Source organism: Heteronotia binoei, chromosome 2, assembly GCF_032191835.1.
Source record: "Heteronotia binoei isolate CCM8104 ecotype False Entrance Well chromosome 2, APGP_CSIRO_Hbin_v1, whole genome shotgun sequence".
Taxonomy (NCBI): domain Eukaryota; kingdom Metazoa; phylum Chordata; class Lepidosauria; order Squamata; family Gekkonidae; genus Heteronotia; species Heteronotia binoei.
Window position 1 is genome coordinate 156,943,862 of NC_083224.1, and position 16,921 is coordinate 156,960,782.

A 16,921-nucleotide genomic window follows, 5' to 3' on the forward strand; every position below is an offset into this window, starting at 1 on the left:
GTGGCTAAGCCCGGCGGGCGCGCAAGGGGAGCGCTGAGCCGCCGCTCGGGGGGTTGCCCCGGCAGCTTTTCGCCTCGCCCGTTCCAGTCTTTGCTCTCCCCCCCCTTCCCCTCTTTTTTTTTTTCTTTTCGGCGTGAGCCGCAACTTTGTTGGGAGAGGAGAGGAGGAAGCGGCGGCAGTAGGAGCGGCGACACGCGGGAGGAGCGGCCGAAGGTAGCCAGCTGCCGGGCTCTCCGGCCCCGCCGCGTCCCCGTGCTGGAGAGGGCTCGGGCTCCAGCCTCCGCTCGGCTGCCTTGGCCTCTTCAGCCACATGGTGAGTACCCGCGCGCCGCTCCAGCCTCTCTCTGGCCAGCGCAGGGTGGGTCACCAGGAGGGAGGGGCGGCGGGAGGAAACTTTCCGAAGAAGCGACTGCTCGCCCGCCCGCCCGCCCTCCTCTCCCCTTGCCGGGGATGAGGGGAGCAGCCTCGGCCCGGAGAAAACTTCAGGTGCCCTTTGCAAACCCAGCCCCAACCCCGTCGGAGGCTGACGCTCTCCTGCCTAGCGACGCGCCCACCCCGGCTACTCTCGAGGGTCGCTAAAGTGAGCGCTTGGCTGGCAGGCTGCAGAGCGGAGGGAGGAGAGCTGCCCACCGGGCTCGCGCTGGAGGCAAGTGGCGCGGCTGGCGGAGAGCCGCCGCTTCGAAACTCGCGAGGGGAAGAAGACCCCAAAGCCGGGTGGGGAGGTTATTGTTTTTGTGAACACCTTGGGCGCGCAGTGGGTCATTCGCATCGTTTGGTAAAGACGAGGATCGGCAGCATTTTAATGCTGCGAGGCAGGATGTATACGGGATATATCTATAAACCAACGGGATGACTGTGATTTTATGGCATTGCTGCCCCCCCCCCCCCCGCCCCGAGCCAGGAACCAATTAAGAGATTCTTAGAAGAGGAAAAAGGAGATCAAACTTAGATACAAATAGAAACTGCGCCCTCTACTGTCCCATCTGGATGTCTTCCGCTGGGAAGGCAGCTCGGTTTAGGAGTCTGTTATCCTGACCGAAAGGAGAAGAAGCAAAGATGTATCCAAAAGATTTGTCTGTGGCAGGTGACCTGTTATAATAGACAGAATATGGTAGGAATTGGTCTGCCTTCCTCCAAAGTGATGGGGCTATACATTTATTAGGTGGGCAGTGGAGAACTGCACTGCACTAGACTCCTTGTGAGGTGTCCTCTATTCGGAACCATCTAATGATAATTAAATTTTGGCTCTTATGGAAACCTTCATTTGGTCATCTTGCTGACAAGGATATGGATGGCTTAGCCTTTTTGTTTTAAAATCATGTGATCAATGATACCTTTTAAAAAAAAAAGAAAGGAAGGAAGTGATCTCATTTTTAATGAGAAAAAGAAAAAGGGCAACCCCCCACCCAACTTTCAGTTTTATAAATACAATTGTTAAAAATAATACCATTCTTTCAGAAACAATAACATATTGAATAAGGAATGAAGCCAGGAAATAAAAATAGCGTGGAATGGAGCAGGGGCTAATGAGTGTGTCAGTTGTTCAAAATCTGAACAGCTCTTTTGAGTTCTATGAATAAAGATTTTTCTGCAGGGGGGAAATATGAATATACAACACAGCAATGAAAGGTTGGTATGGGTTTCAGAACCCTGGCTACGATGGCGCTAGGAGTTTGCATGTTTGCCCAAAAAGAACTTCTTTGAGCAGAACTGAAATGATTGACAGTTTCTTAAATCAGCCAAACATAAAGAAAAATGAGCACATTCAAAATAAGTAAATAAAAGCAATGGATGATGGGGAACTGCAATGAAATGGTGAATTCAGTAAATGGAACTTTCAAAGTTTGTACACCAGGGTTAAGGGACTGAAATGAAAAGGCCTTGTGCTAATTCCATATTAGGCATTTTTTCTATTTCCACCCCCCCCCCCCCCAAATATTAAAAAAGGAGTGAATAAATAAGCATGCCAAGTACTTGCAAAACAAGCACCTGGTATTTCCCAGGGCTCATATGTTTAAGCATCCAACAAAGAAAGATTTCCTATGTGGGGAATCTCTGAGAAAGAGAAATGCAGATGCCTGTTATGTTGTATTCTTGTAACTATAAAAGAAAACGCAGAGAAGTAATTTATAATGTTTCCCAGTAGACAATATGCTGTCCATACGTCTCTCTCTGAAGAAGTGTTTTAGATAATTCCAAATCTTACTGTGCTATGCTATTAATTGTTGCTATTTTGGATCATATCTGATTTTTTTCATATGAGCTTGTGTTAATTCCTTGGTGAAAGAGCAGATGTAAATTATACCTGGAATTAACTATTTGAAGAACATAAAACTATTAACAAAACCAGGAATTTTCCTTCCCCCCCAACCCCCCCCCCCAATTTGTCAGTAGTTAGTTCTTTACATACACTGAACATCTGAAAAATATTTAAAATGTTGCCAGAAAATGTAGGGAAAGCATAGGACTAAACCTGGTCCACGGTTACTCATGGGTACTGGAATGTGCATAGGATTAAAGCCACAGTAGGTGTTTGCTTTCCAGCAATTTATTTGTTACACTTTTAAGGGATCAGTTTGTTCCAAAATGATCTGATTGCTCATGTCAGTGCTGTGTCTAACAGTTTAAAAAGAAATGAATTTCCATACGAGCCACTAAAAGAATAAGACCTGTTTCATCAATTTACAATAGGTGTTTCAGGTTACTAATAATATCACCTTCAAATGAAAGCACGTGATTCATATCACCCTGTTTTGAATAATTACGTTGTGGTGAAAGATACTATGAACTTATGTTTTACATATAATGCTAAAAAAAACAAAGATCTGGGATGTTGGTTTTAAACAGGTTCTGAATCATTGTGTTTTTTTTAAATGATGAAACTTCAGAATCTCACTCTCTCTCTTACTGTGTCTTAGAATTCCAGTTTCCCATACAGGCATAATTATCTTCTCCTTCCTAAAGTTAAATAAAAATTACATAGACTCACCCCCCCCCCCATTGTCTTGGAGTTCTTAATAAGGTTGGATTTTCATGCCTTTCACTCAGCCGTCTATCCCATTATTTGTATGGTTCCATTTAGCATTTTCAGAGAACTAATTTAGCATTTATGAAAAGCGGATTGATTTTAAATTAAGAGTTTTCAGATATGTTATGATAAACAGATTTCATAAATGGTGTGGCACCATGGAAAATTGACATTTATCACCTTTGATCCACATCCCAGGGCATAGTGTGTAAATCCTATTATATGTGTGTTCCTATTTAGCTTGCAAATGAGACTAGTTTAGCTCTCTTTTTCTGAAAAACAGTAGGCTGGTTTTAAATGCTGACATTTCATATATCCTAGCAGATCCAATTTCTTAAATGCTAAGAGAAAAATGGAAATTTGGTTTTTTTGCTTATTTGTATTGTGTTAAAACGGTTGTTGGAGAGGTTTAAGAGCACACAACCAAAATGTCATAAAAGGATTTTTAAAAAATCTGTAAAAGATAGTCTCAAGCACAAATTTAGTATATATTCAGTTTTATAATATAACTTAACAGATAAGGAAACTTAACAGATAAAGAAAAAACCTAAATTCTGTTTGACTTGTACATGATAATGTAACAGAGATTACAAATATGTGCATGCTGACTTGAAGAAGTAAGTTAAATATTTAATACTAGGACAGAGGTGCCAGTGGATATTACTAAAATAGAAATATTTGGATGTTTGGGTTTTGTTTTGTTTAAATCAAGTCTTTGAGTAGAGACAATACTCACCAGGAGAGCTGTCCCAACAGAACTCTCAATGATAATAGTTTTTATAATGGGAAAATGATAACTGTGCATGTGAGATGAGCAGATTGTTGTCAGTGGCCAGTCCCACTACAAGCAGCTAAATTTGTGCACAAAGACTGATAAGAATTGACTGTTGTATTTTACAACAGTTAATTTCAGTTGGAGCACACTTTTGGGGTCTGAGTTAGCATATAAGATAGGCTTGCATAATGAATGTGTTTGAGGGCAGAAGGTATCCATAGATACCTTGGAAGAGACTAGTGCTCATTTATGTAACTGCTTCTGGTAAATAATTTTGAAGGATGGGTGTGTATGTCACAGTGAGTGGTATGAAGAGGGGGTATTGGTGACAGGGTAATATTTTTGAAGCTGTATCTAGCAGTCACAACACTGTTGGTTGCCATGAGTATTTTCCTTCTATCTTTGGCTGCCTGGGGAGATGCCTGATGTTGTTTCAGCTCATAGGGGGTATGGTGGTGCATGTGGAAAATCTGAGGTCAGCCATAGCAGTAACGAGTTACAGCAACAAAGGAAAGCTTTGGCTGATCATGTGCCATGGCACTATTGAATATGTTTAGCATAACCCATTTTTAAAAAGCATGTTGCAGTCACTTTTGCTTTAAATCAGTGAAAATGTCAGTTTCTGTATATGGGATTCTGTGGATCAAGACACTTTAACACAGCAGATTGCATGATCAGATGGCTAACAGGGGCTATAAAGTCAGAGAGGATTAAAAAAACCAGGCATCTGTCATTTATTAACATGGGACACTCAGCTGTGATGAACCAAATATGTATGTTTTAAAACTCAAGCTAATCCTGCCTTGTATTGTTTGTCATTTAACATCATAGATTTTAAAGTTCAGAAGCATTAAAATCCCAGAAATATTCACATTGAAATCTCTGGATTGCACTCAAATCAACTCTAGTTTCAAAGAAATTTGTGGTGATAAAATTCATTTGCACGTTTGAAAGTAATCATATCCTATAGCTGTAGCTGGTGGAGATCTTGACTTCTTAAGTGACTCCTACATACACAAATACAACATAGGTCATGTGATACACAACATAGATTGTGTGATGCTGTTACCTAAGCTCCAGCGACCCTTAGCATAACACTATAGTCAGTATCTTTCTCTGTGTCAACGAGAGCTCATTAATAATGAGATATTGCCAAGCTAGCTAAGATATGCTGTGTTGGCGCTTGCCAAAGCATGACATTTTTAATACATTAATAATATGTCTGTAATGGAATGGAAAACTATTAATCACATACTGGATAGGTGCCAAATTTTAAGCTATAATTGGCTGCTTCTTGTCAAGCATACCAGTCACATGTTTTGGCATCTGTCTGATACTCAGATAACCTGCACAATCTTTTCCACTTCCTCCTTGTCAGCCCACCAAATTTGATTAATACTATAGTCTATAATTCTGTATAATGACCATCATTATGACTCTTCACTTGTTTTAATGCCAGTTGTTATGCAGGAGATAAGTCTATATAGCCTAGTTAGCAGAGCAGATAGTGTCGCACTTTGTCTCCGTATTCTGCATTGGTGCTTCTGGTTAACGTTCTGATCATATATGATTTATATTGACATCCTAAGCAGAGTTTCATCTGTCTAAGTCTATTGTAGTTAGAAGAGTGTGACTGTGGTTAGACTGGTACTGTTAGTCCTAGTTGCAGAAAATAGAAAAAGAAATAGAGGGATCATTCTCTTATAGATCATTCTCTTATAGTTTAAAATAACACTCAGCAAATGTTCAGTTTTTGTTTAAACAGAATATTTCAATACACACTTGCACTTAAGTTTCAATGAAAGTAGTGGCATGATCTTTCATAAACCTTTGTCTACTAGTATTATAAAACTCTTCATTTCTTCAGTGTCCATTATATGCAGCTTTTTTGGTAACTACATATATTGGGTTTTTAAATCAAATTATCCAAGAAAGGAAAATTAATTCTTGCAGTAAACTTTTATTTCACAGTGATGATTCAGAAAATTACAATCAGACCTCCGCCCCCCCAGAACACACAGAAATTCCAGAGCAATGGATGCATTCTTAAAGAATAATATAATTTGGTGATTATTGTTTAAGACAGAGTTTATACAAAGAAGGGAGCCACTGAACAGGATGATGTGAAATTAAAATGATATTTGTAATTATTAAATAATATAATGATGTGAAATTAAAATAATATTCATTTTTAAAAGCTTCTGACATTTTAAAAATTTGAAGTTTTAGTATTGTTCAGCTTATTGCTGAAAGGAAATCCAGACAGTCATCACGTTCTCTAATACAATTCAACGCATGTAACAGCTGTATGATACCATTTTATAAAATGAATATAATGGGAAATTGCGCTTGCATCCATAAGGCAATTATTGTAATTTGCTATGGAAACACAATTCAACCATCTGTTGGGACTGTAGAGTGTCTGTAGCTAAGCTGAGTTTAAAGACAGTGCCTTATTTGAATGGAAGGAACTTGTTTACAAAATTACCTTGAAGACCAGGTTCCCTTTCACTGAAAGTGGGTGTTGGAATGAGCTTTAAAACTTAAGGAGTCACCAGAATGGTGTGTTCTTATGCATAGAAGAATTTCATGACTAGTTAGAAGATCAGACTTAAAACTGGCCAAATGAGGTAAGCAGCATTATTCACCAGCTAACTACTTTCATACATTTACATGCCAATCTTAAGAATTTGGTGAGATAGTGGTTAGAGACACAGAAGCTTTAAAATATGATAATACAGAGAAAAATGTGTTGAAAAATGTTCTGAAAAGGAGCAACTTCTAGTTCTCTTGTAATCTGTAATCATCCTGTTACTCAAACTGTAACACTGAAGAAAAAGAGGTTGGCACATAAAAATACCTCTGACTTAAAAATACATATGCAGCTGTGGTAGTTCCATTCCTAGGACTGCAGAGTGTACTAGAGATGGCCATTCTCTCCACTCTCAGGGGTCAGTCTATTCCACAGTGTGTTGTCTAGGGTCCAGAAGTGTCCTTTGCCTCTTAAAATGACCATTCAACTAAGGTCAAACCACTCAGTTATTATAAAATGGGGGGGGGGATAATAAAAATGGGGGGAAAGTGTTTCACTATAATTTGACTGCAATCTTGCAGGGCACCAGCAAGCAGAATATTTGCTTTGGGGACCTGGAATTGATCTGCTGAATACTATTTTACCAACTTTGGCAATGATACATTGTAAAGTTGGCTGGCAGTCATGGAAATATTTGGATTTCTTTTAAATGTGAGTTTCTAAATCACTGAAATTATAGTATATCACTTTACGTCTTGATACGGTGTACAGAAAAGAGTTTTCCGTGGATGCTTTCTGTTATTGAAATTGACACATAAAAGGACACTACAATAATAATTTTAAAAAGAAAATATGGAAGGCCTATATAAAAAGGGAATTATTGTTATAAGCTGCAAATGAGTCAACTGTTATCTTTGTTATTAAACACAATTAAACAAAAGATGCGGAACTCTTCCAGTCCTAATGAGAAGAAACCCAAGGAGACAGAAGGGTGCTTATAATATTTCTCTTATTTAACTAACAAAAGCTGAAACGTGTACTCGACATTTTGAGCTCTCTGAGGCCCTCTTTCCAGGAAATGAAAAGCACACAAGTTGTTGTCAGCCCTTTGTTACTGTAATAAAAGATCTACCAGCACTGGTGGGCTGGGGTTTCTATCCTCTATCAAGTTATGAAATATGAGACCTGTTTAAGTTCTGTTGCTTACATTCAGGTTTTGCCAAGATGGAAATAATCATTTTTGAAACAAACAAAATGAGGGGGGGACTTGCAGAAAACATTATATATGTCTTTGTTATAGATGAGTTAAATCCCTCATGTCAAAACAGTTTGGGCAATGAGTGATTCTGGTAGTTTGTTCACTCCGGCAAAGCACCTCCAGTAAAGGTTATCCAGATTATTCCAATTTGCCTCATATTGCATCAAGCCTCTTGAAATGTCAACATATCATATATTTTTCTAATGCATTGATCCTTGGACAATAACTCTTATTTTTATTGTTTCTAAAAGGGTGCTGGTGCCAGAAGAAAAGAATGATTGATAGCAGACAGATGTGGTGCTGTAGATGCTCATCGTTTTGCTCCCCCAACTGATTTATCAGTTTGACTGGCTGTTCTTCATGAGTCGGGAAGGAGGAGGATCACTCAGGGTTATTGATAGCAGAACTGAGGACCAGCAACCTTGCTGAATCGTCATCTGCTTTTGGACATTATTTACATGCACGATTTTTAAAAAGCCCTGACAGACACATTTTAAGAAAAGCAACTTGCTTCAATCTTTCTCTGAACAACATCTCTTCAGATATGCTAGGTGTCCACCAAAGTTTCCTCCTGTATAAAGAAACCACTGTAATATAACTGTTCCTGTCTGGTTTGGAACCCATGTCACAGTACTTTCAGTCCCCTGTGTACATATACGTACAGAACTGACTGCATTTAGGTCTCCACTGGTCACAGCTATCGCAGCACATTTTGAAGGATTTAGAGATGTATTTGTCAAGATTCTTGTCGCTTCATGCCCTTTGGGTTACTGTGTCTTCAGTGATGCAGCACTATCCTTCAGTGTGGGGACATTATGATGTATGCAAGACCCAGATTTACACAGAGGATGGGAAATTTTGGGATTACACAGCTTGTCAGCCGGAAGCCATAGATATGATGAGATATGTGAAAGTAAACTTGGATCCTCCTGATATAACATGTGGAAATCCGCCAGAGAACGTCTGTGGAATGGTAAGAAGAAGAAAAAATACTGCATCATAAGCCCAAATGAGTGCCTTTTGTCTTCAGTCTTGAGGCCAAGGCCAAGAGGAAAGCTGTGTGACATTCTTTGTTGTGGGTCTGAAGGCTTCTGGCAAATAAGCATTTAAACCAGAGAGCAGATATAAGTGGCCATTCAGGAAGTTCTTTAGGTCCAGTTGAAACCAACGGTGAATTTTTCATAGGTTTCAATAAATGAAACAAGTGATTTTTTCCCAAAAAAAGTTGTATTGTGTGGGAATGTGTGTCTGGATTCAGCTGTTGTTTAGGATTAATATGAGGTTGGTTGGTGTGATCTTAAGTATGTTTAAACATTGATAGTATCATACGGTGGTGCATGAAACTTAATGCTTTGTCAAATAAGATGTTAGCTTCTTCATGGCTGTAGGTTCTTGGGCAAGTAAACCAATATGTTTGGCTCTCCAGCAGACATATTTATGAGAGTTGCTATAAGCATGATGCTCATCTCTATTCTGGAGACATATAAAATATGCTTTTGTAAATTGTGTTTCCCATTTAGAACTGAACTCAAAACGGGCTTCCTTAAAAGTGATATGAGTACTTTTTAGGTTGAAAAGAATGACCTGTCAGTGATGTAAAATGGCGGTAACAAGCATACTGGCATCATCATCATGATTTGAAGGGCCATGTTTCAGGGAGGGGATGGGAGAAATATTGGTTTTGTTGGTAAAAATTCAGCATTTCTGCACTGTGTTCCAGAATTTGTGGCGGGTGGGGGGGAGCTGATTCCACAGGCTTTCAAATTTGATGAAGGAGTAGCACTTAAGAACTGCAGCATATCCTCCAGCCTTAGCCTGGTTTCTGCTCCACTCGTTCATATGTCATGTATAAATAGTGTGCATCCAGACTATGCAAATCAGCTATGAGCAGTCAGCTCAAGACTGAGACGTTTATTTATTTATTTATACTGTGGATACTGGCGTTGCATACCACAGAACGTAAGAAAAATCTGAAGGCAAAAAGACAAAAAAACCCACGAGAAAATAGAAGCAAAGATAGACTGGCATGTTGTTTGGATGACTTGATAGGGCAGAACTTGAAAAATTTTTGTTGACATTGCAAATGGTAGAACCGCCATAGTGAAATCCACCCTGTGAAAGCTCCATCCAAATGAATAGAAGCTGTGCAAGAGCACTTCTGTATATGGCTCCTGCTAATCCCAGTTGTGCAGAAGGCCTTCCCAGTAGATTGTACTCCTAGTGCCTATGAAGTGGAGATACTGTGGCTTAGTAACAGAGCATCTGTTTTGCATACAGAAAACCCTGGGTCGGTCTCTGATATTTTCAGTTCTAATGATCAGGTAGTAGGTGATATGAAAGACCTCAACCTGAGTGTCTACCACAAGAGGCGCATAGCACAGCAGTAGCAGGTGCTTTTTACAGGCACTGTCCAAGTGCTGAAACAGCCACAATAGCGGATGTGGGAGGACAAGAGTGCCATCAAGCCCTTATGGCATTTTAAAATTGCATCCAATAGGCTCTAAAATGTCAGTGGTGTTCCCAGGTCAAACTGGAAACATCTAGTTGTGTTCCTAGTCTGCTCAGATTGTGGCATGTGTTTTTGAAATACCAAGTGAGTGTTGCAAAGGGGTCCCTTGTTGCAAAACGGCTGGGAGTTGCATGTTGCCAATAGTTGTTGTCTAAAACCAGGAAGATCTGGATTCGAACTGCTATGCTTTTACAAAGACAAAGCACAGTATGCAGAAGCTTTTGCAAGATTGTTCTAACCTGTTGGTTCATAAAGTAAACACATTGTAGAATTCTTTTTCAGCTTGATAACTGGAGCCTTGGCAGGCTTACATTATTTTCTTGTTCCTTTTCTGTAGTGCTGGAGGATTCAAAGAGCAGAATGATATTGTGTAGAGCCTGTAATCTAGTAATGCAAATGCAGTAGAATGCACTAGGGAATATACTGAAATCTGTAATTGGTTTATTCTCATTGTAGCCTGTTCAAAAGTTGAAACATTGGGAGAAAGAATAAATTCTCTGTATGGCTTGTGGCTGTGCATTTGTGTGTGTTTTTAACCCATATAAAATTATAACATCTGAAAAATACACTCATGAAAGATTGCACTTTAGCTTTGAAAGGAAGAAGTATGGCTCAAACAGAACAAACGTTATGTGGCTACTTTTCTAGTTACTTTTGGTGAGTCAGAATTGCTTCCAGGTCATGGGCACTTTAGAGTGTGTTGGTTCTTTTATATTATAAGTAAGGAGAACAGGTATGTGTGAGCAGGTGGGCCATTTGGATGGGCTAATAGCTTTCCTGGGTTTGTTTGCAGGGTTGCCCCATTGTTGAAATTGTTAACCAGTTTTTTTCTGCAAACAATCAAAATGGAGAACATAAAATGATGCTAAATTAAAAGCTAGAACATGCTTCACAGAGTTATCCAGACAGGAGATCCTGTTTGGTACAATGGACCCAGATTTGATTGTGTCCCTCTTTTCCATCCTTGCTCCAGGCAGTGATGATTTTTAACATTCTTGTAGTGTAAGAGAGTGGTTGAGGGAAGAAGGGGATTGGTGTAGGTGGGATCTTGCACAGCATGCATCAAATTATCTGCTGCATGTCTGCTGAAGTAAATACCCAGAGGTTTCTTGGGCAAAGAGTACAAAGTTCAGTTCCCATTTCCCCCACCCACCCAGATGTTTAGAGAATCCTGATGGAAAATAACTGAGACATGCCTATGCATGCTGTGGAACAGGGAGGTGACTACTTGGCAGAGTGCTGTTGTGGTAGAATAGGCTGTACTGTTTGAGAGTGCAGGGGCTGGATTATGTAAAGTCCCTGCATTAAATATTACCTTTTAGTGAAAAACTAACACAACAGATGAAGAATCTTTCATTTAATGAGCTATTTTTATAATTTATGTGGAGTTTACATGGGGCAACATTAAAATCTGTAGCAATCTATTTTATTTATTTATTTATTTTATTTGAATTATATCCCGCCCTCCCCACCGAAGCAGGCTCAGGGCGGCTCACAACATAAAAACTCCACAGTTGTAAAATATACAAGCTATAAAATACATTCAATAAAATTATACATTCAGTAATTAAAATCAGCATTTCATGTCATTTGGTGCTAAGATCTAAGTATTATTCCATTTTTCCAGTATGACGGCATTCTATCTGTGCTGCAGGCACCATGTTAGTTAAAGGCCAGCTTGAAGAGGATGGTTTTGCAGGCCCTGCGGAACTGGCCATGATTCCGCAAGGCCCACACTTCTTCTGGCAGCTGGTTCCACCAGTGGGGGGCGGTGATCGAAAAGGCCCTTTCCCTGGTGACTTTCAGTTTGGCCTCCTTCGGCCCAGGAATTACCAGTAGGTTTTGGGAGCCAGATCAAAATACCCTCTGGGGAATATATGGGGAGAGATGATCCCTAAGGTAGACAGGACCTCGGCCATATAGGGCTTTATAGGTAATTACCAGCACCTTGTAACGAATCCGGTACTCTATTGTAACGAATCCGGTACAATTCTTAGATCTACCATCTAACAATACCACCACCTCATTCTGCTGCATGTCTAGACTTTGCCTGAGGTGTCTGTGTAATTCATAGTGGAATGTCAGCAAGGCCCTATGACTTGATCTAATGGGAACTAGTCCATTTTTCAAAAGACTAGCAAAAATTGAAAGAAAAACAAATTTTTCAGAAGTTCATAGCTAATCATTATAGGAAAAGGAAACATGGCCATATATAGAGGATACCTGCATTGGTCTTCTGCTCAAGGTTGCCAAGAAGTGCAGTCTCAGGTCAAAAGCATCTGGAAACAAGGAATGTGTGACAGAGACTGGATTGCTCTGTTCTAACCTTGAGGAAAGTCTGTAGCTGCCTGCCTGTTCTCCTCTCCTCCTCTATATTTCAGTCAGCTGTTCTCAAAACTCAGTGGATGCTGGGGAGCAATGAAAGGAGCTGCATCCCACACAGTAATGCTGAATCATTTTTGCTTGCCAAAGAGACTTTTTGGATATAATTGTCCTTATGGTGTTACAATTATGGCTGTAAGGCCTTTGACACGAATAGGCTGAGCTGGTGTATAGTTGCTCCAGGAGCAATTTGCACTCTCACTTTTGGGAGAGGTCAGATGTGTTGATCCCTTCTGGTTTCATTCCTTTACCTTTTACATGTGCTGACTGTGGACCAGATTGTGTTCTACATACTGATTTAACATTGGGGATTTCAAAAATTCATTTCAAAATTGGCAAATGGACAATTTTCTGAAGGTTTTTAAAATCTCTTTTTTCTAAAAATATATACCGTATCTCTTTAAAAACATAAATTTTAAAAAAGCGATTAACTGGGGAAAAACTTCAAGGACTTGTCCATCTGCCAGTTTTTAAATGAATTTTAGAAATCCCCCAGGTTAAATCAGCATGCAGAATGATACCCAATGCAGAGCCAACACATGCAAGATAATCTGCAAGATGTCAGAGTGCAAGAGTACATATGCACATTGCTTAAAATCTCAGCCAAAAGGTTATACTGATGTCTCTTTGTGCTGTTAAATACATGCACATGTGTATTGGTTAAATCATAGTATTAGAACAGAACAAGAATGTGTACTAAAACTAAAGGTGACTTGGAGATGGGGTGAATGTCACAACCATCCTTTCTTGGGAACTGTATCCTACACATCATTTTTAAATATTTGGGTCAACTTACCTAGAGTTTGAAAGGGCCAGTGGTCAGTGCGATGACATAAACTTACCTAGCTGTTTGGTGGCTCATAGTCTGATGTGACAGTAGTAAAATGTTTAAAAATGGTACTGTCTGGAAATGCCTAGGTGGCTGGTAGCATGCATGGAAGGGAAGCAGAAAGAGTTGCAGTGCAGCTTGCAAGGAGCTGGTCACAACTTGCAGTCAGGAGTGCAGGTTTTGAGGACCAGAATAGTGGCAATCAATAGAAGAGATTTGCTCTTAGTGCTTCAGCAGCCTTGGCTGTCACAACCCTATGCAACATTTGAGTGGCTTAAAATTGGTAACATTATCCTGGAATTATCTGCAACCGGCAGCTTTTTTTTTCTGGAGAGGTTATACAGAAGCTTTGAAGGAGCCTACAGACAGAGGAAGTCATATACATTTGTACAATTTATGGAGCACAAGTGCTGATGGCGGCGGAAAAGCGAGCCTTTGAGTGCCGCTATGGATTTCATAGCCAATCAAAACTAAATTAAGAAACAAAGATTATTAAAAAGCCTTCTATGCGTGTAATTCTGGCATAATGTTATGAGTTGTGCCTTAAATGTTTCCCTTAGAGATTTTTGGATTCATTAATGCGTCAGGCCTTTCATTACAAGTAAGCTCGCATTACTAAAAATTTAAGAAAATAAAGGACTCTCTGGTGTCGTTAGCAGTGCCATGATTATGTTTACTGAAATAATTAAACCAGTGAATTCCATTTGTCAGACTGGTTTAGAAGGCAATATGTAAAATTAAAATGGGGGTGGGTTGGGTTGCCCTAATAATATATGCATAAATACCAAAGGACAACAAATCAATATGTCACTGCTTCTGTAATATCAAAAACAAATCTAGCTGGGGAAGTTGCTGTCTGGTAATTTATCATGAGGGGGGAAATGACCAATTCAGGTTGTATGCTTTCCATTACTCTTATATGAAATTAAAGTGTAAGCTTTTCTTTCTTTTTCTTCTAATTTGATAAAAAGCTCTTTTTTTATGTGTTAAAATTACGCAAGCCCTAAGCATTGTATTAGGCTGTGGCTGGTTTTTAAAACTGAGACTTTATCGTTTTTATGCTTATGGTTTGGTGGCTTTGTGTTTTTATGAAGCATAGAGCAATCCTGAATATTTGGAGATGCACTGTAGAAGCTAATGAGATAAATTAAACACTTTTATTTTTGGAGGGCTGATTCTTCTGCCAGACTGTAGAGCTTCCATGAATTGTGGGGTGTGGAGGCTTGGTAAACCTCTTGCTGTGCTCGGGACTGTATGTGAATGGTATACATGTATGCCCAATTACCATGGTCTTCCATTCCATATTGGTCATACACACAACAAGAAATGTACTGTCTGTGGCAGTGGTCTTCAGTCTGTGTACGTTCAGACTCTCATGGAGGACATGGAGCCCCGCTTCCTGGGTTGCAAGCCCAATATAGGCACCAGGTTTTTTTGATGCTGTTAGGGTGCTTAGGTAGAGAACATGTGTTACATACATTCTGCTGAAACAAAAAGGTTAAAGACTGTTAGCCCCTGACATGTTGTCACATTCACTTTTGGTTCAGAGACGGGCACCACAACTCAGACTAATCTGGAGATTTACAGGAGCAGATTAATACATGATGACTGACACTAGTTAGTTCTGTCCTGGATAACCCAGGCAAACCCAATCTCATCGGATCTCAGAAGCTAAGCAGGGTCAACTCTGGCAAGTACTTGGTTGGGAGACCTCCTTGGAATATCAGTGATGAGAGGCAGGGGCAGGTTTTATTCAGCCACCTCTCTGAATATCCTCCAAGCCCCCAGTAGAGGTCAGTTACCAGAGGTTGCTATGGTTTCTAGGTGCATAAATGCTCATACACAAACATACATATAAAAATAAAAAAATACAACAAACAAAAAGCCTGACACTAGTTACATGTGTTTAGTGTACGATGACAGTCTCCATTTGTCAATGCCTTTCCCATTTATTTATTTCAAATTATTTGTTTCTTTATATGTGCTAGATATCTCTTTATAGGTTTTGTATTTGAAATAACATCCCTTTTAGTCTCTTTAAAATAATACAAATTACATAAGTGGAAGCTCACTGTGTGATGCATGCTTATTTTGGAGCAAAAATTGAAAAGTGTCTTTCATAAGTCAGAATTAGCCACATTCTAGGAAAATCAGACTGGACTGTTATTTACTAACTCACATAAGCACATTTGCAAATTAGTAATGAATTCAGCCATTGATCTATGTTTTGTTAAAGTAAGGGTTTCTTTGTAAGGGTGTGGGGAAACAATTTCTGAAGCATGAGTTCATTCATTCATGGATGCATCTCTTGCTGTGTTCAGATGGCTCATCTGATGTGCTGTCATTGCTCCTCAAGCATGGAGTTGAACTGTGCATTTAGATGGCCGCATCTGTTGAGGGTTCACAAGTCGTCTGCCTCCTGTTCTCACCCCTCTACTGAGATGATCTTCTCTGGAGTGGCAAAGATCCGGCACAAACAGATCAGGTGTACCTTCTCCAGTGCCTGACCACTCTACAGCACTATTGAGCTGCAAGGGAAGGGAAAGCCTCCTTCCCTCATGGCATCATTTCCTTTTAGCTCTTAGTGATATGTGTATAACCACATATTTGCTGTTGGGATTTAAATGAATGAATATACACTTTCTTTTTCTCTGTCTCAACCTGTGTTCGGGAGTAATGTATGTAGTCTTTATTTTTTTTTAACAGGGAGAAGTGTCCCTGTGTGTGGCTTGCCTTGATGCGCAACCCCCCACAAGTCTGGTGGGGGGGCCCATCTTCAGCTGCCTGAACAATGGTTATGTGATGTTGCATCCTAGGTGGGAAAGACTTAAAATGGCAGTGGTTCATGGAGTCCCCTGGTGGTGTGTGAAAACTCTGGATTTGCTGGCTGTATGGGACAAAAAGAAGGCCCAGGAGTCTCTCAGACAAAACCATCGAAACATAGCCATTGCAAAAGGGATGGCTGATAGGGATCTCACAATCAGAGAAGCAGTGAATCATCTGCTTGTTCATGCACATGCACAAACCTTGGTTTTTTAAAAAAGGCACCTGGTAGTGTGCTCAGTGTTGAGCATGCGGGAGGCATTTAGACATTCAAAGATTAAATAGATGTGTAATGATGTGGATTGTGGGAGATGTCTGGAATGTGACAAGGAGAAGTAAAAGCAAATGCTGTAAGGCTGCGGTGAGCTGGTTGTTTGAGCACTGCCTGTGATCCAGAAACTATATGTGAGTAGATGGAACTGTATAATGTGACCTCAGTCAAGCTGTTAATATTTCACATTCTCTGACTTAAACTTTAGATGAAATGTTTTTTGTCCACCTAGGAATTACACCCTTGTCAGGTCTGTTATTTGGCTCAGGATGACAATTTTTTAAACAAAACAGAATCATAGAGTTAGAAGGTACCTCCAGGGTCATTTAGTCCAACCTCCTGCACAATGCAGGAAACTCACAGATACCTCCACCTAAATTCACAGGATCTTCATTGCTGTCAGATGGCCATCTAGCCTCTGTTTGAAGACCTCCAAGGAAGGAGGCTTAAAAACTGTGTACAGTTCCATTTGCAAAGAAAGAGGCAGTTAATCTCTCTGTGTATTTAATATGG

At 39.9% G+C, this 16,921-nt stretch overlaps 1 protein-coding gene across 8 annotated transcripts in view; it reads left to right on the plus strand.

Moving 5' to 3' along the window:
* The first annotated feature begins 287 nt into the window (after window positions 1–287).
* NTNG1 (netrin G1) overlaps window positions 288–16,921 on the plus strand; it is a 366,458-nt gene continuing 349,824 nt past the window's right edge. For all 8 annotated transcript variants that reach the window (XM_060232307.1, XM_060232304.1, XM_060232300.1 and 5 more), the window contains exons 1-2: window positions 288–313; window positions 7,846–8,567. In XM_060232307.1, coding sequence (XP_060088290.1) covers window positions 8,322–8,567 — 246 coding nt within the window. In that variant the 5' untranslated portion in view covers window positions 288–313; window positions 7,846–8,321. The remainder of the gene's footprint in view (window positions 314–7,845; window positions 8,568–16,921) is intronic.